General features: G+C 37.5%; 1 protein-coding gene across 3 annotated transcripts in view; it reads right to left on the bottom strand.

Moving 5' to 3' along the window:
• SUPT3H (SPT3 homolog, SAGA and STAGA complex component) overlaps positions 1-26638 on the bottom strand; it is a 256275-nt gene that overhangs the window by 45634 nt on the left and 184003 nt on the right. For all 3 annotated transcript variants that reach the window (XM_066547590.1, XM_066547591.1, XM_066547592.1), the window contains 5 exons: positions 10723-10798; positions 7982-8094; positions 7187-7294; positions 6525-6713; positions 3987-4097 (listed from right to left, as the gene is read on the bottom strand). In XM_066547590.1, coding sequence (XP_066403687.1) covers positions 3987-4097; positions 6525-6713; positions 7187-7294; positions 7982-8094; positions 10723-10798 — 597 coding nt within the window. The remainder of the gene's footprint in view (positions 1-3986; positions 4098-6524; positions 6714-7186; positions 7295-7981; positions 8095-10722; positions 10799-26638) is intronic.

The following is a 26638-nucleotide window of genomic DNA, read 5'->3' as shown; positions in this document are numbered from 1 at the left end:
GGGATACTTGCATTTATTATTTAAGAGCCCCTAAAAGTATGGGCAGGGCTGTGTAAGGCACAAATAATTCAAGTCTCTGCCAAATCACATTCTCTGCTATTACATGCTCTTCATGCAGGGAATGTCACAAGGAATATTATAAACACAGGTTTGTAAATACTCATTTTTTTTATGCTGCATATGCAATTTTATGAGACTGAAATATTTAACCAGAGAAGGTTTAGACTAGCAAGCCTTTTCATTTTGAAATGCCTGGGAGGCTGAAGGAACATTCTCCCCAAAACATAAATACCCAAGGAAATGTTGGTTATATCCCTGTTAATTCAATACACCCCATTTACACATGTACAAGCTGCTGAATAATGGCCACGGTCTGCCATGAGCCTGTGCAGGATTACAACTTACATTTGTGAACTCAGTTTCTCTTAACTAAACATGTGAAGCACTTCATTTCAGAGTTGGCATAAACTAAAGACAAAGAATCTGCTTTGGAAACATTTTCTTGCTCTTTTTGCCTGTGGTCTTCCACTATTGTAGCTGACCACTTTGCTTTTCATTTCAGAGTAAAGGATCTCAGCTGTCCTTTTTGCTAGAGCTGCTCTCTTTGCTACAGCTGTTCTTGTGGTCAAAAGCACTACTTACAGGCCATTCATGCACCACTTACAGCTGCTCCTATCAAGATTCCAGGTAAGGATTGTGTGTTGTTCACCAAATAAATACTCTTTAAAGAATTATTTTTTTGCTACCCCAACTGTCTGAAATACAATCAAATCAAGTAACTTAAAACAATTTCTCTAGAGACATTATGCTTGTGTTCATGGTAAGAAATATCCACCTAATATTTTTGTGAACACCTTGGCATAATAAATACTATTATTTGGAAGACTATTAGGATTATTCCTAAATGATGTCAAGACTGGACATCATTTCACTATGCACTTCCTTAACTTAAATGGGCATAGAAATACACACAGGTCCAGCACATGGAATTGCATTATCCCTTATGATGGAGAGTTCCATATTTCACATTCCTGTCTTGCAAAATTACATGGTGCTATTGCTTAATATTTCTCTGATTTTGCAAGTCTAGACCCTGCTTTAAAGTAGGTAACACTGAGTACCACCCAATATTGTTTATAGAAAATATTTAGATAAAACACATGTCTAAACTACCTTAGACATGATACAGTGCAGAAGAACCCAGAGTACACTTGCTCCTTTCCATTGTGGCTTGCACTTGGAGACAAAACCTAAATGCTCTAATTATGTTAGTCATTCTGACCTAACTATTAAGGTCAAAATAAATGCAAAGGGATCATTTTCATTGGTTTAATGTTAGTTTTCATTCACCATATGATTATAAAACTTTCAAAGTGTTGTTTCCATCCAAGCCAACATTCATCAAATGTTGCTAAAGAATAAATTGTATAGCTTAACTCTTCTTCCAAAACCAGCTCCTTAGGAACACTTATCACCAAATCAGATGGAAGAGAGTGACAATCGTGATGAAATAGCAAAACAGGGAAAGATGTGAAAAATATCAGTGTTTGTGCCCTACAAATACATAATTATTATCTTAAGAAAACAGAAGTATATGTACTTTTTAAAAACAAAACATTCTCCTATATTTTCTTCTTACAGAAATTAAATCTAAATTCTATGTTTGGGGCTGAGCTATTCAGTAGCTTGAAAAAGCATGAAGCTTTTTCACTCCTCAACTGTCTTTTTTATAAAGTGACTTTCCATAAGAACTGCTGGGAAGCAATTGGCAGCTCTCTTTCCACATCATCCATCCTTGTGTAGGACAACACAACTGTTAAATTTCATTTTTCCTGTTAGAAACTCATCCCCTGGTGGTTTGGGTTCAGATATGAACTTTCTGAATGCAGCAGCCCCTTGACAACTGCCAGTCTGTTGGTTATTGCACTGATCCATAAAAATATCCCTTCTAGCTGCTTCAAAGAATTCAGGCAGGGTTTAGAGATCCTCAGACACTGCAGAGAGCAGCTCAGACTTCTAATATTTTACCAAGGTTTTGCACTGCCTACATGGGCTCTGTCACACAGGTCCTGCTGCTGAGATCTGAGGAAATGGCCATGCCTGATTACATAAAAATCTTCATCACTTCTGTTAATTCATTTCCTCAGGTTTGCTTACACACACACCACCAGATCTGGCCATCATAAATTGTATTTGTGCTGGAAATCTACATTAATGCAGATTGCAGAAGGTACTCAGTGCTCCATCCACATTTGTGTCAAATTAAGACCCAGAGTTTCTGTTTGCTGCATGGACAATTGTCATTGCCAGGTCTCTCCCCAAAACTCCAATGAGGGCACTAACAGGGGAAAGGACCTAAATGCAGACTCTGCAATACCTCTCAAAATACTTTCCTGAGCCTTCTCATTAAAAGCAGAATCATGTTACAGCTCTACAACATCTGTATGCATCCAGAAGCTGACCCAAGATTCCCTCTTATTCTTGGCTTGTTCAGAGGGAACAAGATCTGCTCCTCTCATCAACCACGTTGACTGTAGGTAATGTTAACAAATCAAATTGTTCAGTTGCACTGTTTGGGAAGTTCACAAGAGTGGAGGACATAAAAAAACCCCAACCAAAACCAGGGTATTTTATTATACCTTGTGGTTGAAGAAAAAATTTGAACTTTGGTTAATAATTGACCAAAGCACTTTTAGTGAGGGTCAGGGAGGGAAGATTCACCTTTCTGCAGCTGTTTATGTGAGTGCTTTACTTTTTAAAAATAAAGTTAAATACATTCTCTGCTTTCAGAAGCTATTGCCGTATCCTTAGCTACCACTACTACTTAGCAAACTTCTGCTAAAGACATTTTTCTGTTTTGGACTGGAAATTCTATCCAACACTTTACATGATATTAATCTAACTTTTCTGAGTGGCAAAAGAGAAAGGCAAGGTTACATAAAGACAATTCAATGCAATTGTGCATTGACCATCATTAAAATCAAACTTTCACTGCCATCTATAAAACCACTGATTAGTTTGGGCACTAGGAAAATTATAACTAATAAAATTGTAACTTCTCTCTTCTCTTGTTTCTTGCTTCTGAAATCCTACTATTTCCTTTATACTTATGGCCTTCATATACTTCTGCATTGCTTTTATGTAAATTACTAAATCCAAATTCAGAATAAATTTCCTTTCCTAAAATCTCTCAGAAATTGGACAATTTCTTCCTGATTTTTAGGAGCTGAGGTCCTGTTCGGTGGATTTTGTTTGATTTTTTCCTATAATTATTTCTTTGACATTTACTATTTTCTAAATGCAGATATTCTGAGGTAAGCAGGATAAATGCCAAACAGAACAGTAGATGAGAAGAAAATTACTCCAATTTATGACACTGGAGATGGACTGCTTTTGCATTTTCATCAGCTGAGAATACAGAATTTATTTGGCTGCTCTGAACAATGGATTTGCAATTTGCATAGAAAAAATGATGGCAAAACCTCAGAACCCATCAGTGTTTTACCACAAGATCAGTTCTATTACATTTCAGTGAAGGTTCAAAGTTGTCTAAAAAACCCATTCTCTTCTTTCCCCAACCATAAATGTGTCACTTGAGAGTTCAACATCCAATAGGAGCAGTATCTGACACCAAACTAATTTTAGAATATAAAGTGCTCTTCACCATATTGGAATACATATAATTTAAAATAACTGTAAACCTAAACTTTGGAAAAACAGAAAATTCAAGCACTAACAAAAAAGCATAATTTGTAATTGAAAGAAAATAATATTTGAAAGGAAAAAAACCTTTTTTTTTGTCTTTCCAAAAAGAGACAGAAATTACTAAGTTTTATTTCCCAAGAGAATTATGCCACTTTTATAAAGAAAATTACAGTCACCACAAATTGCTCTCAACAATTCCAAAGCTTCTTCATTTGACCACTTGAAAATCAGAGTTCTTTAAGATTATAAATATAACTTTTTATAACTCTGTTATTACGTACTGTGAATGGGGAAAGGGGGCCAATCTTGTGGCCGTAGCGTCGAATGGCCTCTCTGATGTGGCTGGGCTGGATGGCATCACTTTGAGCCTCCATCCCACAGGCTGCAGTGCTCTGCAACAGAAAAACACATAAATTGTTACTAAATCAAAAACACACAACAGACCTACAGTGCATAAAGTATGAAAATAAACCTTCATAAAATGGACCAATTTTTTTTTTTTCCTGAGGATACACATCATTGGTGCCACACACTAAATCAGAGAAAAAAAGCTATTAACAAATTAAAGAGGACTTTTACATGAACTTTGCTTAAGAGACCCAAAGAACACCATGTTAGTCCTTTTAAATCTTTCACCTAGTGCTGCTCTGTGTTGCAATTGCAAAGAGTAGAAAATGTTCAAACTAAAATGAAAGGGTCATATAAGTCATACTGCAATAACCACAGAAACTATTTTTAAAACATTTCAGGCTCTTATTATGATGTCAAAGGGTTGGGGAAAATATTGAACATGCACCTGAAGTGGAAAGCAATCTGACACCAAAATCACCATTGAAGAGTGTCAACTTGAAATTTGAAGCCAAAACATGTGACATAAGGGTGTTAGAAAGATATAAAAAAATTTTAATTACCTCAAACTGGAAAGTTTTAAAATTTCAAGTGACTTTTTTGATTATGGACCCTGAATATGTAAAAATAAGAATTCACTGCTATTTGCAGATTGTACAACAATTTTCCTGGGATTTAAGAAGAAAAAGTTACTCTTTTCTCCTTGCTAGCCAACTTGAAATATTGATTGAGGCTCCACCTAGACACAACTGCTTGCCAGAATCCAGCTGACTTATCTAATGATGGCTGCCTGGCAATAAATGAATGAAAATTGTATTAGTGAGTGTACTGAGAATGACAAAAAATTTAATTATACGCTGAAGTTTAATGTACACACATCCATGGCCCCCTCATACATTCACATCATATCCTAATGCTCTCAAACTTGGGATGTTTTTTACAAAATGTTTTATTTTCAAGAGCGCTGAGTCCACTGGAGCCTGTGAGTACACACAGAATTATTCCTTATATGATGGCAGATTCTTCTCCTGCTGATTGACATCCATAAAGGGAATATGAAACTCAAATATTTTCTGCTGGACTGGGCCTTCATGGTATTTTTCACCAAGTTAACTTGTTTGCCACATTTACATCCAGTAGATACCTAACCAAATTGAGTAAGTCATGAGAATATTTAATTAAAACTGTGCACTTTTTGGAATATGATTATTTTCAAAGGAATTCAGTCAAACACTAAGAACTTAAACTCTCAGCATCAATAAAATATAATGCATCAAAAACTACACCTCCAGCTAAATTTCTGTTCTTAGGAATTATAATGAAAATCAGCCACAGGAACAAAACATAATAAAATATAACATAAAAAAGGAAAAGGAAAAAGAAGAAGTCTTTCCAGGATTCACTAAAAGCTTTCTAACCACTGTATAATAAGGCCAGGAGGAAGCTGAACACTTCAGAACTATCCACAGCACTGATGACAGAAGGAGAAAATACATTTTTTCTACCTTATCACTGTAGAAATCACCAGTTTTACCCTGAAAAGTGAGTATTTTTTAATAATAAAACACTTGATAAAATCCCAAGTCATTTCACTGCTTTTCAGCAAAATGAGCACTGCCATCACATTTCTTCAAAACAGCCCCAGGTGACCAGCACAAGTTTTCCTATGCAGTTTTTTTAATCACATTGATTTCTCTTGGGGGTTTTAGGTACATATATCCCTCTCAGAACACCAAGACTCTGCAACAGCAGACAAGAATTGTAACACATATTGCATACTCTGAATATGAAACACCCCTGAATATTTAGCTTGAATGCAAACAACTGGGATAAAAAAGAAGCAAGTCAGGCAAAGTTGTTAAAAGCAGGGGTGGCAGTCACCTCAGGCTGCTGGGATCAGGAAGATCACAAGCACCTCTTTGCCTATTTTGCTTGTATTTTATTAAAACCTGTGTTTGCTGCCCCTGTCAGAGAAGGGGATGATCATTTGGGGTGGTGACAATTGCTGTGCCTGTAGAGGAGCAGGTTATCTTAGAAGCACCAATTGTCACCTTAACAAAATTCAGTTTGCAGACATTATTAGGAAAATTTAGCATAATTCTGATAGAAAAAAACCACCAAACCACACATTTGGCCCTGCAATAACAATGGCCATTAATATGTGATACAGGTATAAATTAATGTTTAAGACAAGGCACATTATCTGCTGTGAGGATGGTGAGGCTCTGGCAGAGGTTGCCCAGAGGAGCTGTGGATATCCATCCCTGGAAGTGTTCAAGGCCAAGCTGGATGGGGCTTGGAGCAACCTGGGATAGTGAAAGGTGTCCCTGCCAATGGCAGGGGGTGGGAACTGGATGATCTTTAAGGCATCTTCCAACTCAAACATTCTGTGATTCTGTGATGATTTCCTGAGAATGTTTTGGGTTTTTTTTATTTTTCATTTTTCTCCCCCAGGATTGTGCACCAAATACCTTTTTTCTTTTCCTTTGTTTGGATTTGGTGGAGTCCTGTCCAATTCCACCGTTCCCCAAGGCTCCTGAGGGGGTTTTCCCAAGGTGCTGCTGCCCTGTTGATGCTGGTGGGGTGGGTGTAGGGGGTGGTGTGTTCTCAGGGGAGTCAAGACTGGTCTTCACACTTGTAGACTGCCCTAAGAGATGTGGCTGTAAAAGCAAGATGTCAAACAGCCACAATAGAAGCAAATCACAAATAAACCCCACGCCACCTGTTTCCTTCTTAGATTCCCTGTTGGAATAGATGCAACACAGAATTTGGTTTTTTTTCATTCTAGAAGTTACTATATCTGTATAATATCAATAAGTGCAACACAGTACTTAGTGCACTTGCCAATTTTGAAAACTTTAATCTCCAAATCTGCAACAGAGCCTTAAACACAGAGAGATTAAATTTTCACCCAAGAAAAAAGGATTTTTATTTGATTATAAAGGCACTACTAAGAATTTAACATTTAAAATTATAATTTAATATCTTTCCATCTAAATCCATAACTTGAAAGTTCATAAATTCCGTAACAGGAGTCTGTATCAATACCACATTCAATAATGACAACTATGGAAGAAAATACATTTACAAGCAAAACATAAAATGCATTAATATGTGAAAAAGCAAGTTTTACCTCTGTAGAGTTGTGGTACTGTATGAAGGTGGCAGATATGGCATGACTGAATGGGTCACCAGCTTTGGGAGTCATGTCCTGTTTAACCAAAAGGGCCAAGTCCACCAGCTGGAGGGGCAAAACAGGTGGGGTTACTGACATGGTACTAAAATGCCATTGTAACAATGGGAGAGTGAAGGCTGTGGGTTGAAGCAGAATATTCTCAGTATTTCTCAGCTGAAAACAAAATTATTCACATATTTCAGCCAAAGGGCCTTTCTCTTCCACTTCTGTAAATATGTGGAGCAATCTATCTACCCAAGAGGGCTCGGCTTGGCACTAAGGTAACATTTTGTTTTCCAGGAAATCCTTCTTTCTAATCCAGTTGTGCAATGGGACTGAATGAGCCTCAGTGCACTGCCAAAGGTCACATAGCAAAGTGTGTGGTTTCAGTTTGGACTTAAAAAAGGTTTGTGCAGGACTCCCCTCTCTCCTGCCATTATAAAACATTTCTGTTTGTGCATGAGATGGATGAACACAGCACAGCACACATCTGCCACACAGCAAATTGAAAGACAGCCTGGATTTTTGAGCTGGTCTCATGGAAGGTGTCCCTGTCCATGGCTGGGGGCTGGAACTGGATGAGCCTTAAGGTCCCTTGCAACCCAAACCACCCCATGACTCCATGAATCCAGTGAGCTTGGACAGCTGAAGTAGTGAGTGTATTTCTGAAGGGGCTGACAACCCAGACCCTGAGACTGAAGTGCCTCCAAGAGTAATTAATTCATTTTCACTAGAGTTCCATCAGTCCCTTACCTGGGCCACAGTCTCATATGCTAAATATGCCAAAATCTCCATTGCAACTGCATTTGGCTTTATTTCCATACTGCTACAGTCCAGCCAGTCACGGAACTTGGATGCTTTCTTTGCTGTCAGTTAAAACCATAAAGGGAAAAGAAAAGTTAATGACAGGCCAAAATAATCCATTCTTTTGGGTCACAGAAATACTGCAAAACTCAATCAATTAGTGTGAGTGTGATTTGATTGGCCAAAGAAGGAATTATCAAAATGGAACCAGTGGGGAAAGACTGTTATTTCATACATTTTGGAGACCCATAAGCACATGGAATAAAGAGAAAAAACCAAGATAATTGATCACACAGGAGATTTCAGAACAAGGAAGGGTCAACCTCAGAGGAGTGTGGACCAGACAAACTTGCTTTAGAATATATTACTGTAAAATAAATAAAATTATTACATCACATCTTTGATGAATTAAAAAACACTAGAAGAAATCAACACAAATGTGAGTCCAGATAAAATTGATATAATTGTATTAACAATAGCAAAGACAAATGAAGGACAGAAGAACTTGGAAGTCCTGGTGTTAACTTTACAGGGCTGAGGTGTTCACAAGTGAGTCAAAATTATTCGTACAAGAGTGTTTTTTAAGTGTGCTTTGGATATAAAGAAATAAGGATAGATGTAAAATCAACATTCATACAAGAACTTCACACCAGTAATGGGTGAGATCAATTCAGAAAAAGGGCAGCAAAAAATAGGGGATACTGAAATTTAATATTTGCTTGGAGAGTAAGAGGAGGGAAAAAAGAAGATGATCTTACTTAGGTCAGTGGTGGACAAGATGATCATAGAAATCTGTGGACATAAAGGAGCTACTGAGACAGAGATCTTAATGAGGGCTGTTTGTGAGACAGGACAGCCAAAATGAAGTAAATACAAGGTGGAAAAATCATCTGAAGGAACAGGAAACAAATCTTTGAAAAACAGTTTTCAATCAGACTAAAAAGCTACAGACAAGTCAGGTGTTAAACAGAAAAAAGGTCAATGGAAGGCTACACTGCATCACTAAAGAAAGAAAAACAAACAAACAAACAAACAAACAAAAAAAGATAGAAACACAAGAAGTGTGAAGGTGATAAAATGATCACAAAATGTTCTGTAGAATTTAGGTTCGCAATTCTGTAGTACTTGATCCTTTGAGAGACCTTTCCTTTTGCCTGTCTTTAAAAGTGCAGAAATACCTGGAGCTGTGATTATTTATATATATTTTTAGAACAGGTTTCTTGAAGTCCCTTCCAGGTTCATTCTCTTGTGACACGGTTTTTATGGACTTGTATTACAGCAATACACTTTGTTAAATGTACTAACACAATCAATTTTTACTGAAATAAATAAGTAAAAAAAGCCTTTGGACAAATATTCTCCATGGCCTTCAGTATGTTCTGTCTAATTGAGCTCATTTTGTGGAATTGAATTTGTGCCCATGTCTCTCTTGGTACTATTTTCTAACCACTGTAATTCTCTTTTTCTCTAATGACATTAAATGTCAGTGAAAAAGAACCGTATAGACATGGTCATTTAAAAACACTGTGAAAATAACACTGAGATATTTTTATAGATCACAATCTCTTGGTCAGCAACATTCTATTTTATTTTGAAAATTTAAGATTTTAATTTGTTTTGTCTCCAGATGGCAATTTTGGGGTTTTAAAAATGACTTTATCACAAACCTCTCATTTCCTGAAGTCACCCTAATCTGAAGTATCATTCATCTAATTGTTCACAGATGTGTGATGCCAAATTATAACTAAACATAGAAAACATATTGAATTAGAAAAAGAAATGCTTACAAAACATGTTTTCCTACGTTTGCTGACGTTTGCTGATGGAGAACAGTATCTCAAATGCAGCATTTATTTGCCTTAAATGAGTCACTTTTTCTTTGAATTTAAAAGAACAAGATAAGGTCTCCTTTAACGACACCACTGTGTTCAAGTCTGTGTTGTAGGATCATGTGCTGTTTTGTCATGATTTTTACTGGCTCATTCACCTCCTTTTCTCTGACATTTGACCTAAAACCTTAGTCATCACTTAACCACTTCTGTAATGATGTTTTACTACATGATCAAGCCCATTAATTTACAGCTCATTATAGTTGTGGCCCACAAGTACTTCTAGTAAGTTGGTTTTCAGTGCTAGTAAAGCCCTAATTCTGTCATCATGTTATTAGTGTTGGAATGGCGTATACTGATGAACTTGGCTAATGGTGAATAAATTCCACAGCAGGAGCTTACAGCTTAAAATAGAAAAGACTCTTTAGTAAGTTCTTTGTGTCTCTGCGGATCGGGAAATAAAAGCAGAACTTGCTGCTCTTCTCTAATTTTAGAGGCATTCCAAAAAACCTGCAGCCATGAAACTTTGCTAATGTGCTGACTTTAGCACCACCACGACAGACTTTGGGCAAGTGTGGTTTTAATCCATTAACTCCTCACCAGTCCTGTCTTTGCAGTCATCCCCACCAACTCAGTATTTGAGCACATAGAAAGCTTGGTAAATATTCAAATAAAATACTCTGCCTGACGGCCTGAAACTGTGCTAAATTAACTGTTCCCAGGAGTTACACAGACAAAGAATTTAAAGTTTTATTACTGTGGATGAAACAAAAGCGCTTTCAAAAAAGGTTCTGGTGTGCTCTCTATTAAATGAAATAATAATCAAACATTTTAATATAGTGCAGCCATTATAATACTTACAAAAACTCAATTGCCGACTTTCACAGAATTCTGCGTACTGGACTGAGTCCATGGCTCGTGTTTGTCTTTCTGCTCTCTGACAAAAGAGTAAAAGTACATGATGTACCTTAGTCCAACAAGACTGCATTCCACAACAGAAATTATAGCACCAAAGAGCCCTTGCCACAACCTTGAAGCAACCCTCCCAAATTAAACATGCATTGAACAAGTCAAGATGCAGAAATATAAACCACAGATGGGTTATTAGTCTTGTGAGTTAAATTTCCCAGAGGAGAGTGTCAATGCCTATTTTCAAAACCTGCCTGCACACTGCTCACCCAGCCCAGTGGAGAGGGCTGAGAGGAGAGAGGAGCTGAGAACTGCTGCCCTGACCAAGATGCACATTTAAAATGAAGCACATGAGTATTCTGCCTGTGTGTTTACAGATGACCAGAAAAGTAAAATGTTCCCCATGGACCATGGCCAACACATTCTGCACTGAGAAGAACTGAACCTGTGTGCTTCAAAATTGTGAAATTAATAAATTCCATCACACTGATGTGTCAGACAGAGAGGGGCACTGAAGTGTCCCTTCCCACACTCAATACATAGTAATGTATCTGTTTATTTTTTTTTTCACTCTCAATTTATGCTTCAATTTTTATACTTCTGAACACTTCAGGAAAACAAAGGAAATTAGATTGAATTAGAGCTTGTGGGACAAAAAATATCTTCAAATGTTCACTACTGCATTTAAGAATGTATTTCACATGGAGTCCAGTGACAAGCAAAAGAATGAACCTCAAAGGAGTCAAGTTACAAAACCACAAACACTATGCACACCCTCCCCTCCACATATACAGGATGCTGTAATTGAATCATGGTTGAAGCAGCACTGAAGTCCATGGCTAGGTTTGAGCAGGTGCTTGAGTTCTGTTAACTTCAACAGAGCAGGGGTGATTTTCACAAGGTAAAGATTTGGTCTCCACAAGAGATTAAACCCTTCACATATCAGAGGCAGGAAGCTGTATTTAGATTATAAAGAAGGATTGTCCCTGTCAGAAGCAGACAGCTTAGTCCAATCTCTCAATCAACCAGATTGTTTTAAACAACAAGGAAAGGAATATAAGTGTCTGCCAAATTAATTCAATTAATAAATCATCACACCTGAGCTATCACTACAGATACAAAGTGATGTCAGGAGGGGCTGATGGCACTGAGACTGTGCTTGTGCAGTGAGCCCATGAAGCTCAAGAAACCACACACAAAGAGTGAAAAGTACAGGTGTGCTCACACCCAGGACAAAAACACAAGGGAAAAACCACACACATAGACAAGAATTTTGACACCCTGAACAATTTTATACCTGATTAAATCAAAATCGCAGAGTTCTGAGTTCTTCAATCTGATTTAATAGAAGACAATAGGGCTATTGGTAAGTGTGTGTGTGTGTGTATACATATATATATATATATGGCTCCATGCTATACAACCTGCATTTGGCTTTAGCAGCTCTCAAATCAGGGGAAAAAGCAATTAAATAAAATTAGCACTTAAAATTCACAGTTTCTCTCTCTATTCTATGCCTTTTAGGTCACTCTCCTAAAACCATCCAACCCTTCACTTATGAGATTGGTTTCACAGTCAACATGTTCAATTTAGCTGTAAACTAAACCCCAAGCTGACGAGGAATACACCTGGATTGTCCTTCCTTTTCTTCTCTACCCAGTCAATAATTTCAACTATATTTGGATCTTTAGTCACCATGGTAGAAATTTTTCTACTCAGGCATTTTCCACTTCTCCTATGCATGGCTCTGGCAAACTGACTACATTTTTAGGAGCTGCCATTTCATATTAGTAAAAATTTTCAGTTAATCCATTCCAACAAGATGTTAAGTCTAAATTGAGTTTTTATTCCTTTAAAAATAATTTTCACAATCCATGCTGTAACTTCAACCCATTACAGAACTCAACTTTGCCCCTGAATTAATTCAGCTATACTTTTGAAAACAGAAGAAATCACAGAGATAATCTAATCTGAAGTTCTGAATAGCACAGGACACTTCTCACATAATACATCCTAGAAACAGCAGTCCTAGAATTCCTCATGTACTTTTACTTCATGCTTTATAAAAGCCTCTAATTTGGGGTTTAATTTTTCACATATTTAAGAGATATCTTCCTCAATTAATTTTAAAAGCTAGGTTTTTTTGCAATGTGGTTTAAATTCTGTAATACTTTTTTTTATTTTTCCTGTTGCCACCTACATGTTAAGCCATTGGCTATTACCCTTCACATCCAGCCCTCCTAGGGATTAAAAACCCCTTGAAACAAGAAGGAAGGCATGGAAAAACAAAATCATATGACATGGTAATGTAAGGAATTATTCTTCAAAGTCCTACCTGAGATGATAAAAAAACACCAACATGTAGAAATTTGACAAGGATACTTTAACTTTCACAGGCATCCCATAATGTAATATGGAAACAGCAAAACCAGATTAATCCCAAAAGCAGTTTTATCAAATTAAATGATTCAGCAATGGCTACTCTCAGCAAATAGACCACAAAGCTCTGAAAAAGCAGACTGTCAAAGGCTACAGGTTTCATTATAAGTATTAAAATTTTCTTTTTAAGTGAAGAATCTCAAATGTTAAAAGAAAGGTGCTGCTGAGGGATTTTTCCAACAGGAACTTCATTTCTCTCTACAAATTGTATACAGTAGTTGTCTAAACACTGGATTTAATGTTGTTCTTATATACTAAATACATACTTTCATTTGCTTTCTCTCTGTAAAAATATTTTTATTTAGCAAAATTACTTACATATATGTGAAATAGAATTCTTTTCTTCCTTCAATTCTCTCTTTAAAATAAATATTTCTTAAAGGTGGATTCCAGTATGATGCTCTAAACTGCCACCAAATAAAATAGTGTTTGTCATAAATAACTGGACTTTACTTCTTTTCCCAATTCATTTTAACAAAACAGCCCTCACATAATGGCACAGAACCTCACAGTTTGAAGGATAAAGACAAACATTCCTTTAGTCTTCCCAGTTTTAGAATAGTCTGTAATTAACCATCAAATGCAGCAGAAAAGAACAGATGAGTGGCACAGCTGGGTCATCTTTAAGGAAACACCAACCCAAAGACATCTTTTTCCTCTTCACTTCTCAAGACCATAAGCAGTATTTTATTTTTTTTCTTCTGTATCATCCCAGCTTCGAAAAATGAAGCGGATACAACAAATGGCAGCAATGGCACTGCTCAACTGGTTTATCCAAAGAATTAAAAATAGATAGTTTTTACTCCCTCTCTAGTAGTACTAGTCACTCTAAGCAGTTAAGAAGCTGAGTTATGTGCTGTACTGCAGAGTTAAAATACTTTGCATGCTTTCCTTGGAACATGCTGAAGGATGCAGTAGATAGGACCTGGCACAGTAAACGTCTGCTTAGTCTTCCAAAAATGTGGTGCATTATATCTTTCTTTCAGCATAAAGAACTAAAAAGGGAAAGGAAAGAAAAAGGTAAAGAGTTGCACGTTGTCACCTACCATCCAGGATGAAAAATAATCTTATTTTTATTCCATTTTGAAGCTTTCACACTTGACATACAAAGCTTTTTGTGTGAGGGGAAGAAGGCAGGAGGCCAAATGTTAAATTGCTCACCGACTGCTCTGTGTTTGGAGGAATTGTGCCCAGGAGCTGCTAAGCTGGAACATTTGAAAAACATATGTGGCACGGCTGGACACCCCTGTGCTTGGCAACAGTGTTGGGATGAAGGTGCTGGCTTCCCAAACTCTCACATACTCATCTTGTGGAGTGATTCCTGATTCCCTCTGCTCAAGAACTCTCATTTCAAAGGAGCCAGGTTGCTACCCCAGGGAAAAACAAAGCTGCCCTGCAAGGGCTGATATTGCCAGAATGGAATGATAAATAATTTATTTATTATTTAGACTAGAGAATAACAGGGCACTGTGTGCTGTGCCTGACAGCTCTGGGGTGGGAGGACAAAAACTGCAGAGTGGTCAAGGCCTGAATTGTTGTAGGGCAATGGAGGTGTTCCAAGGGCTGGAGCACCTTTCCTATGGAGCCAGTCTGGGGGAGCTGGGGGTGTTCAGCCTGGAGAAGAAAAGGATCCATGGAGACCTTAGAGCCCTTTCCAGTGCCTAAAGGGCCTCCAAGAGAGCTGGAGAGGGACTTGGGACAAGGGACGGAGTCATAGGACAAGAGGGAATGATTCAAACTGACACAGGGAGGGGTTAGAGGGAATATTGGGAAAGAATTCCTCCCTGTGAGGGTGGAGAGGCCCTGGCACAGGGTGCCCAGAGAAGCTGTGGGTGCCCCATCCCTGGTGAAGTGTCCAAGGCCAGGTTGAGCAGCCTGGGAAGAGGTCCCTGGCCATGGCAGGGGGTTGGAATGAGATGATATTTTAAGGCCTCTTCCAACCCAAACCATTCTGTGATTCTGTGAAAAATTACCTAGATAAAAAAACCCCAAAACCACAAAAACCAAAAACCACCAACCCCCACCCCCAAAAAACCACCAAAAAAAACCAACCCCAAAACCTGAGAAATCAAGCACAAGGTAGCTCAACATTGAAGTATTTAAAAAATATGCTGAAATCACATTTTTAGTCTTCTGAATTTTGACATTATCTGAGGATTATCACTATATGAAGACCTCTGTTACATAGAGGAAGAAAGGTATTTACTGTTCTGAGAACCCCTTGAATTGGTAAGCAAAGAAAAAAAAGGGGGGGGGGGCGTTAAGAGTAAGCATTTTTGAAGTCTAAGCTTACTCAGAGTTTTATACAGAAAATAAAAATGTAATTCAGGGAAAGATCAATGGTTTTGTAATGTAATACTTGATTTGGTTATAAAGTGCACACATCCAGGTTATTTTTGTCCCACTCTTACAGAACATACCATACATTCTGTAGCAGCTGAACAAATCTGCATAGCAACTTAGGGCCTTTGATTTAATAAAGGCTTTGAGTGCTCATGTGATTAGAACAATGTTCCCAATATTAGAAGAAAAGATTAGGTCTTTTTCTGGTACATCAAGTTGATCTCAATTTTAATGTTTTTTCACAGTAAAAACAGTTTTCTTTTTTTCTCCACAGTATTATTAGTATAATTCCCTGCAATAAACAGAGTTTAAGACCTTAAACAACCTTAAAAATCTCAAATTTTACACAGATTTTAAGGATCTACAACTGCAAATGACAAGAAAAAAAGGGTGAATTATTAAATATTAAACAGTAATTGAAATATACTTAAAAATTTTAATCTTCCTTATAGAATTTCTGTCCAGAGACAAAAGATGGAATTTACTTGAAGAACTAAAGACCTAATTAGTCATCTAAAGTCCTTTTATTTCAAAAAAGACATTAGACACTTTCAGTGAGTAACTTCATCCTGAACTCAGTGTTTAAAATATGGAACAAATGACATCTATGAATTTGTCTGAAGTTCATCAGCTGTGGCCATCAGTCCATCAGCAATGGAGCCCAAGGGATGCTGGATTAGGTCTACTCTGCACAGCCCAGGCATCCTCAGAAAGCCAAATGAATTCTCCTGTGATGAGTGAGGGGTGAGCACCACCAGCACCACCAGGGCAACACCTTCCATTTCAGGGCCAAGCAAGGGCCAAGAGTAAAGAATGACCCAGTAAATTCAGTTCCTGCTCTGATCTCCAAGCAATTCAAGAATAAACAAGGGCAGCTTTGTGCCCAGCTGAAAGTTAACTCCATTCATCTCCCTGGAACTATGGGACATGTAATCCAGCAAAGTATGTGCAGATAAGTGGGGGGAAGGGAGCTGGCAGGACTATTTAAGATTATGAAAAAATTGCAAGGGAATTGTGAAGAAAGAGAACAAATGAAATTGCAGAACAGACAATAACAAAATGAATGGATTAATTCCCAGCAGTCATGATCTCATTTCTTAAGGAATAAATAAAACTGACCTCCTGACAGGGACTCACTGCCCCTGTCATACTTTGCCCTTGAACATACGCAAAATCTACACATACAGTATTTATTTGAACCAGTTCCATATCATATCCAAATTCCTTGTCTAAATTTATTACTGATAGTCTGAAATGTGGGGCAGGAACCTGGAAACAAAACATTTCCATTTCATGGAATACCTTTGATTTCTACAGGAAAATATTTTTTTCTTCCATAAAATGCATCATCATGAATTTTGTTAAACTATGTGTTAAATTTATGGCTATCTTCTGTCAGTGCTTTCCAAAAAACATAAAATAATTTTGGATAAACTATGCTACCAAATGAAAAAAGTTATGTGGGATATATTGATATATTAATATATCAAGACTACTGACTTCCCTCACTTTTCTGGTTGAGGACATTGTAGCACTTTCCTGTGGTTTCCATCTGGCTGTACATCAAAAACTTTACATACCATGTTAATATGAGGATACCTTTATATCTTCTGGATAGCATTCCTCTGAAACCTTACCCTGCCTCTGTATCCATTCATGAATGAGGTTCATATAAACAGCTTTAGCACCTCACCAGTAAATCTTGCAGTCACCAAAGCAGGGATCACTGCAAGGCGTGGGAGACACAGACAGCAAAGCAGCCTCTTTTGCATCTTGAGCTTTAAATTTTTTCTCTTAGTGGCAGCCAAAATCAGCCATCACATTCTATTTTTTAATATTTCCTTTAGCTGACACACTGTTTGGACTTGTGGCCAGAAACTCAAGGAGTGGCTTTTGCTCCAAGGCTGTTTATGGGGCAAAATACAGGCAAACACACCTCACACACTTCCTCACCGTCCTGGGTGTGGGAGAGATCTGTGAGATCCAGTCCTGCTCCTACTGATCCAAATGGAATGGCAGGAGGTGAAGGGGGTTGTTTCAGCCCCAGGTTAACCTGGCAATCGATCCTAGACATGCTCAGTTTAAGTGAAACTCAATTCCCAGACATATTCTATCTGTTCGCCCAGCTACAACATGGCCAGAATTACTCAAGTTAGAGCCACGACTTGTTCAGAAACACATTCAGTAAAGTTTGTAAACTGAGCAGTAGGGAAGTTTGGGAACAGCTGGGGACCACCTCTCTCTCACTCACTGGCTTCAACTGGTAAATGCAAATAAAAGAATAAACCTAATTAAAAAAAATTGCATGGCAAAACTCTGCCCTGTTAATTGCCATTATCAATGCATCTTTCTAAAAAGACTTCTGATAGTTTCACTAATATTAAATTAGAAATGAAAGGAAGTCTTCAGGAGAATTGTTCTCACACTCTTTAACTTGAAAAGGACATGAACCCAAGGTACATACTAGTAAGAAAAATTTGTGCTGAAATTCATGGTCCTGTAAGGTTAACTCTGTTAAGCAGGTGTGTTGACAGAGACTGTGAAATGCCCTCCTGAAACTTCATTTTAAAAAGAGGATCATAAGAAGATTAAGGAAAATTTTGACTGGCAGAAAGCAGAGTAAAGAAAGACCATATGAAAAATACATATGAAAAGACCGTATGAAAAATACATATTCTTTTGAATAATCTTATTAAAAATAATTATAATTATGTCTTTTCCCTTGGTCTTAATAAAACAGACTTGTCTTATATTCATTCCCAGTTGAACAGCCAGTTCACACAGTGCCTGCCTTTCTTTCATCATCCTGCACAAGAATAATTGTAATTATTCTTGTGCAGGAGATTCACAAGCAATATAATGCTACAGGCATATCCATGCAGGCATGCTTGGCAGGTGATGCTCTTTCAGTCAGAGAATGAAAAAGGTTTATAATTAATGGGGGTTTTTTGAGTTAGGTTGCATCTCAATTTTTTTTTAAAGACTAATTTCCAAAATAATGGCAAAACATACACAAATTAAAAAGACACAAAATTTTTGCTATATTTATAAGTAATTTGGTGTGCAGTACAGCAATCCACTTGTTTAGCCAAGATTGGGTCTTTCACCTTAGAGGTGAAGTCCTGATTCTGTAGTGTCCCCTGCAAAGTTTCATTTAACATCAATATCTGTAGGGTGCCACCCTAAAAACACCTCCCCCAATTTAAGGTTGCACCTAGAATACATGAATAAACAGTTTAGCTCAGCCATTTCCCACAACAAGTCCAAATCTATCAACATTTATAATGAAATTGTGTAAGTGTATTCATGAATGTCTGAGAGGAAAACATAAAAATTAATTAATTAAACCTAAAACACATGGTACCAAATACTCATAAATGTTCTTTCCTTGGCATATGACTGGAGAATGCAAAATTACTCAGATTTATTTTGTGTGGTAGAGTCTGGTGTAACCAGAGAACAATACAGAGTGGTACTCAAAAATGTATTGCTTCCTTAACACGAGAAGTATAGAGACATTTCTCAACTTGTGGTATTTACACCACTGACTCTAATTCTGTGGTTGGGGCTTGAGTCTTTTGGAAAAGCCTTTCTAATTTGATAATTGCAAGACATGGAACTCCAGATAAAAATCACATCTTGAAATTCAGGGAATAAGTGAGTCATACACTGAGCTAAAGAGGAAATGCTTCCCTTAGAAAAACAGTGACCAGGAGGAATTGCTTGAGATGTGCATGTCTCCAATAAAAGGAGGATGTGGACTTGCTGGAACAGCTCCAGAGGAAGACATGAAGATTCTCAGACGGCTGGAGCACATTTCCTATGGAGCCAAGCCGGGAGAGCTGGGGGTGTCCAGCCTGGAGAAGAGAAGGCTCCAGGGAGAACTTAGAGCCTCTTCCAGAGCCTAAAGGGGCTCCAGGAGAACTGAAGAGGGACTTGGGACAAGGGATGGAGGGACAGGACAAGGGAGAATGGCTTCCTACTGCCAGAGTTAAGGGTGAGATGGGATATTAGGATGGAATTCTTCCCTGTGAGAGTGGTGAGGCATTGGTATAGGCTGTGCAGAGAAGCTGTGACTGCCCCATCCCTGGAAGTGTCCAAGGCCAGGCTGGATGGGGCTTGGAGCAATCTGGGATAGTGGAACGTGTCCCTGTCATGGCAGGGGGTTGGAAATGGAGGATCTTTGTGACTCTGTGTTTCTCAAAGCAATTTATAACAGAGAGATGTCTCAGCTCTACTGGCTGAAATTGGCTGCTCTTTGAACAGCCTTTTGAACAGTCCACACTTCCTGACCTACAAAAGAACCGGACTCAAAATTCAGAACTCCTTCCTGGGTTCTGCTACTAATTTGGCATCCAAGCATGGCTGAGTGCAAACGGAGGCTGAATTAATAATATTTATTCTCATTTCAAAGATGACATTTTATTTGATTGATCCTAAAGTAGCACAAAGCTTGTGTGTGGTGATGCCACAATGCACCATAGCTGTGTGTTCCCAGCTTGCACAGGCTGGGGGAGAAAAAAAGCACAGTCAAACCTCACAATGTGCCAGGTATGAGGAGTAAGGAAAGGAGAATAAAAAAATTATTAAAAACTTGCTGTCTGAAGTGATAGGCTTTGAACATAAGCATTATGCTCTTTTTGCTTTTACTTGGGGCTCCCATCACTGAGAACAGAACTTGGCCCGACATGAATATTTCCTTTGTCAAAAGTTAATTGAAATATTGAATATTGTTATTTTTTTAACTATGCAGAAAATTCTATGCTATTCATTATTGTTTCTTAATTTCTTTAAATGCAAATTTGTCTTGACAGTAGCCTTATGAGAATTATCTCCACTATATACAAGAGAAATAGAATCATAATATGATCATTTTCCCAAAGGCAGTTTGTTTAATTGGCAAATGCTTCTTTTTTTCACCCTACTTTCTCTTTTCTCTTTCTAATGTTAGAGAGAAAAAAGGATAACATGAAGATTCTGGGGTTTAACAACATGGTTTAGCATTTGGAATTAGCTAATTTAAACCATCAGCTAATTTGAGTAATTTAGAACAATCTATTTAGTTAGTCTCTTATACCGTGCCCATTGATAAATGTACCACAAAATTATTCAGCGTTTACAAAAAACCAAAGAAACATATGCTCTCATTAATTCAAAACAATCCCCACCATCCAAAGCTACTAGAGGAGTTCTCTTATTAAACATCCTCATTCCCTTCTTTGGAAAAAAAACAGGAAAAATGAAAAAAAAAAATTTAACTGCATAGAACTTTCACAGCAATATTTAAACCAGTTACATTCCATTTTGCATCAGAAGCAGAAATGAAGCTTTTCAATGAAACGTTAGTGATATATTATTTAAAAGCAGAAAATTCAAGATTTTAATTCATGAAAACAGATTTTTTTTTTTTAGTTGGATAAGATTGGAGCCTGAAAGTCAAAGTCAAACTCACTGACTGGTGAAAAACTACACAAGCGTAGGCTGACATTCTGTAACACAAAGAGTAAAGTAGCAAACACAGTTTTTTAATAGTGACCTCCCTATGAATTTTGTCTTAAATAATCTCACCCATTTCATGGCAAAACAAACCAAAAAGTTGTTTGGGGAGCTTTACTGAGGCATCCCAGATCACCATTGACAGAAGAAATGGTTCAGCATATCCATGGTCTCTTGCTCTGCCTGGCCAGCATCACTTCCTATTACAGACCCTTCATGCATTTATTAAAATGAGGTACCATAACAATAGTTTTGATGCAAATTTCTTTTTTTTTTTAAGTGCTGAGATGAGGGGAAGGAGAGCAAAGAGCATCTACTGTATATGGGTTCATTACCATTAGTTTCACTGATAGTTTAACCTGTTTCCTAATGAAAGCAAAAAACCCCCACCGTGTCTCTATTAAAAAGCCATCAGATTTGGTATCCTGGTGACACTTTAAAGAGCACATTATGTGGGAAAACAAAATAAACATTTACCCTGGCAAATGGAAGTGAATTTGGGTTTTGACATACTTGGCAGGAAGGTAGAATTATATTCATGTCAAGTATGCAGAAAAACTAATATAATATTTAAATATTTGCTTAAGTAATATAGAATTTAAACCAATGTTACATTAGAAGTAACATTTTTGTGAAATATTTTAAAGTTTTTTAGTATTGGACATGCCATGAAAGTAATACTTTCAGCTGAAATTTCAGCCTTCTGCAGCCTTTGTTACACTCTCCCTTCACTTGTAAGGTGGGAAAGAGCCCTCATCTTCCACTGGCAAGTTTTTATTTATGTTTCCAAGACAAAGGCAGTTCTTGTGCTGATGGTTTAAACTGATAATGAATATATGCAGCGTTCCAAAGAAACAACCCTGGAGAATCGGAATCTTACAAATATTGATATAATGAACTAATGTTAACACCACCTCAGCTCAACCCTACAGCAGACTTCTACTGTTCCATACATGCATGTGATTATTTTAAACATCCTTTAGTTTGCAACAAGACTTGATTCAGTGAAGACAGATCTTTGTATCCCTCAGAAAGTACCTGAATGCCAATGACCTCTGAAATTCTCAAATACACTCAATAATGCAGCACTAATTAATAAATAGAGCTGGCTATGGGATGTTAGTTTTAGTTCCAAACGTAAGGATTTTGATGTACTGTCTAAATATACAACTACTGGACCTTCCTTTTTCTAAATTTGAATTCATATTAGCTGCACATACCCACAAAAAATTTTACCAGTGCATCACAACTATAATTATGAAATTTCAGGTAGAATATTCTGATTTACTAAGAGTATTTAAAAATATTTATTTATGATTCTACAGTTTATTCTATTCCTTTCATTTATTCTATCTATGACTCCATAATTTAAGAAAAAGTTTTGCCTAATTTTATATCATTTGAAGGCACATGCATAATTAGAAAATATCTTGAAACATTTTTAAATTGCCATAATATTATAAAACTCAGAGCAATAGCACCAGTCTTCAGTGTAATTGCACCCTGTAGAATTACATGAATTTAAATCACTTTAAAATAATTCATTTTAATGAAACCTGATTTGTAAATTTAATTATGAGCTATTAAACTAACTGCTGGGATTTTCAGTTTTTCTAAATCAGCACAGCCTCTCTGAGCCCCATCATAGGAGAGCAGTCACTGCTTTATTTCTAATCATCAATTAAAAGTGTCATAAAGAGTATTCAGACAGTAAAAAAAAAAAAAAGGAAATTTGGGGAATTTTAGTTTTCTTCTTTCGAATTTGCAGTGTCTGATACACAATTTTTTATGCTGCATTAATAATGGCTCTTGAATATAATATTCATTCAATCAGTCAGTACAGAAATAAACATCAGGACACAGTTCCCTGCACACATTCTTAAAATTGCTTATAGTGAAAAGAATCCCTTCCAAAGGAGTTAGCACCTTTCAATTCAGCATGCAAAATATTTAGTCAATTCCAGAAGGGGAAAAGAGATACCATATAGAAAGAATTCTTCTTTTTTATTTTTCGGTTCTACTTTTATGCTACAGCTGGTTTTTTAAAGGCAGAAAGCTTTGAATTCAAGAACTTTGGAAGCATTCCTCCTGAAAAAAAGCCCTGGCTTTTTTCAAAATCAGCTATAGAAATATTAAATACATGCCACAGTTAAGATTGATATTCCTGTTGATGGTCACTGAAAGCTTTGTAAATTTAATGTGAAAACAGAAATTATTTCGTTTTTGAGAGTCAAAACCTGTTCCCATTTCTACGGATTTCTGACATCTGTTTAGATTTTTCCTGGATATCTAGGTTAACCAAAATGGAGGATTAGGGAGTTTTAGGGAGGTGAAGAGGTTCCAAAGTGAATCAAAGATCTATGAAAAAAAGAAAAAATTAAATAGCAACATAGCCCTACTCAGAAGAATGCAAAAATGTTTTCAGTTCAAAATATTACAATTAAAAATTAAACATCATTAGGATGCAAAGAACAGTATCTTTAATACCAAGATTCTGAGGCACAGCTTGGAAGATTGAAGTGTATTTAGAATTAAAGGTGTAGCAACACGAACAGCCACGGTCTAGCATCAATTACTTGACTGTGCTGTTAGAAGTTGCCATAGACTCTCATGCCATCACACATCCTGGAGAAAAATTACTCTTCAATGGTGGTACCTTGAATTTCTCAGGGTTTCTGAATTTTTCTGACATTTTTGAGTCAAATTTAGCATCTCTCAAATATGCCACTGCCTCTGCAGCATTTTTGTCTCTTCTTTTAAAATACCAGGGTCCAGGACTGGTAAGGCACAAGAGCCATCTCACCAATTCATTCCTCTAAATTCAGGAAGCAGAAACCAGATCTCCGGCCTTGAGGTATGTCAAGAGTTAACTCCCCTTTTAAGAAGGGTGTGATTAGTAGGTGGAAATCTGCCTGACTTTAGTATATCTGAGGATGCTATTACAATTTTCAGATATAAAATAATTGGCTGATGATACGAGCTGACAGCTAATACATCTACAATAAACACAAAAAAAGTAATTTCCAAGCGGATGTAGGGAACGTGTTCCGTTTCCAGACTGTTTGATATGGTCTGTGTAAGGAGTGAGGGCTCAATACCAGATGCTGGATGTTCTACAAGCTTTTTCTGCAGATGTCTGCAGCCTGAGAAAATCAACAGTGCTTTGAATAACACCCCCAGTAAAAGCATCTTCTTGTCAGAGTCGCTGTATGATATAGGATATGGATCCCACACAAGTGGATGAACTGATTTTAAATAATACCATCTGACAATGGGGGAGAAAAAACTCTCAGTAGGTCTGACAAAGTCCTGGAAATGGCTGTTAGCCTTGGGAAATAAAATCCAGCCCCCTGACAGAGACTACCCGTCCTTCTTTTGTTTGATCAAATGGAAACCCAAACTTAATGATTGCTTCCGAAGTGCCGGAGGCAAAGTTTCAACAGCACTTAAACACTGCTACCAAGGAGTCCCTGTCCCTGCCCCTCACATGTGCCACTCAAAAGCAGAGCATGGAAAAGATGTTAAGGAATTATCTGAGAATAAAATACATGCATCAGTGTATTTTTTATATGACTACTTTGCATTGCATTCTTGTAGAAATGTCTTATAGCACACCAGGAGTGTAGCACACACAATACAGACACCAAAGAAGATCCTGTGCTCTTCCTCATGCCAAAGAAATTCCAAAAGTCTGCCACTATCTCCATAAAAAAGTTAAGAGCTACTTCTGAACACATAAACCCACACATTCAACTGTGGCCCCCTACTTCACCAAGATCTTACTGAATTCACATGAAATATTATCTAAAATTTCATCTCTATCTAAAGTCAGCATTTTTGCTAGTGACAGTATATTATGGTCTTGTCCTCCATGAAAATTTAGGTCTAGCTGTAGATGTACTTTGTCAAGCCAAAGAGGGAGCAATGGCTAATTTTTGTCATGTTTTAAAGTTATTTTAATGCAAAACCCAGATTATTAAAAGGCCGAAATATTGATTACAAGAATGTCTGTAAGAATAAACTCTGCATATGCACTCCATGAGGGCTTTATGTAAGGTAACGACCTGAAAATGAGATCTGCTACTGTTTTTCCTCTTTATCCAAATGAAAAGAACCTTTTCTGACCCATTTAATAAAAGTATATACCTGACTAGGTATCTTCAATTTTTACAAAGATGGGAGAGCAGAAAGAAAGACTAGAGAAGACAAAATTTAAAGTTTGAGGGGCTAAAGATCCAATGGAATCATGCTGCCTTGGGTCAAGTGCATAACCTATGGCAGCACATTACCCGTGCTGTTCTGCGAGAATGTTGTGGGTCCTTTTTCTGGTGGATTGGGAGTGGATGCATCTCCCATTTTGCAACATGCAGAGCTTAATTGTATTTTACCATTTCAACAGACACTTAGGAAGCTTAAATCTTGCTGCTCCTGGTTCCTTTGCTGCACCAGATGTGTGAAGCTCTCCCCAAGTGCAATTTTGCACAGCAGCCAGATCATATTCTTACGGAAGAATACAGCAAGCAACATTATAGATAAAATAAACCACAGTGACCGAGACAAAATGAAAGACAGAAAACCCTGTTCCTTATGTACATAAAACATCTATTCCAGGAAATACCAGCAGCTACAGATTACAGAAAGTGCAGAAGCTGGAAAGTCCAATTATATGCTACCTAGATTTTTAAACAGTTCTTAGAAATCTGAGATGGTTTGTCATCTATTTGCTTTATAAAAGCTCTTCTATTTCCACCCCATCAGCCATTTTAATATCTGAAATGGGAAACTTCAGTGCAGGATCACAGGATGGTAGAATAATTTAATCCAGAAAATTTTTGGGCCTTCCAGAGATCTCTAGTTTGACTCTGCTCAAAAAAGGTCCAATTAGATCAAGTGGCTCAGCACCTTGACCAGCCAAGTTTGAGGTACCTCCTAAGACGGAGACTTCCTCATCCTCTCTGGCCAACCAGTTCCAACCTTTGATCAGAGCAGTTTTTCTCCTATTAGGTATCAGTTCAAGTTCTGTCCTTTACCATGCACATCCAAGCAGGGTCTGGTTCCATCTCCTCCTGTCATTAGTTGGAAACAGCAATGAAATGTCCCTTTTGCCTCCTCTTTTTCAGGCTGAGAAGCTTTTGTCTCTCAGTCTTTCATCATATGTACCCCCTATATTTCTTGGTGACCCTCTGCTTCAGTATTTCAAAGTCCTTCTTGTATTTGGCAGCACAAAACAGGCCACAGATTCCAGATGTGGTCTCACAAGTGCCAGATCATGGGGAATCATTGTTTCCCTTGACCTGCTGGTAACCCCTGCTGACACAGCCCAGCACGTGGCTGCCCCACATGCTGTACCCTTGCATGGGGTTACAGCATCCACATTTACTACTGCTGACCTTCGTGTCAGCCTATTTCTCCAGCCTGTCAACAAGGTCCTTGTGAATGCCAGGCTTGCTTTCCACACATTTGACTGCTCTGGATTGTGACTCAGTATTTATTTGCCATGAAATGAATTACTGCTTTTATTTAGCTTATAAGATCCAGCAGCTAATCATGTCTGAGTTGAATGCATAAAGAGAATTAAAGAATCTACAGA

This window comes from Molothrus aeneus, chromosome 3, assembly GCF_037042795.1.
Source record: "Molothrus aeneus isolate 106 chromosome 3, BPBGC_Maene_1.0, whole genome shotgun sequence".
Lineage (NCBI taxonomy): Eukaryota > Metazoa > Chordata > Aves > Passeriformes > Icteridae > Molothrus > Molothrus aeneus.
The sequence above is the reverse complement of the archived record's forward strand: the minus strand, read 5'-3'. Positions and strand labels throughout refer to the sequence as shown.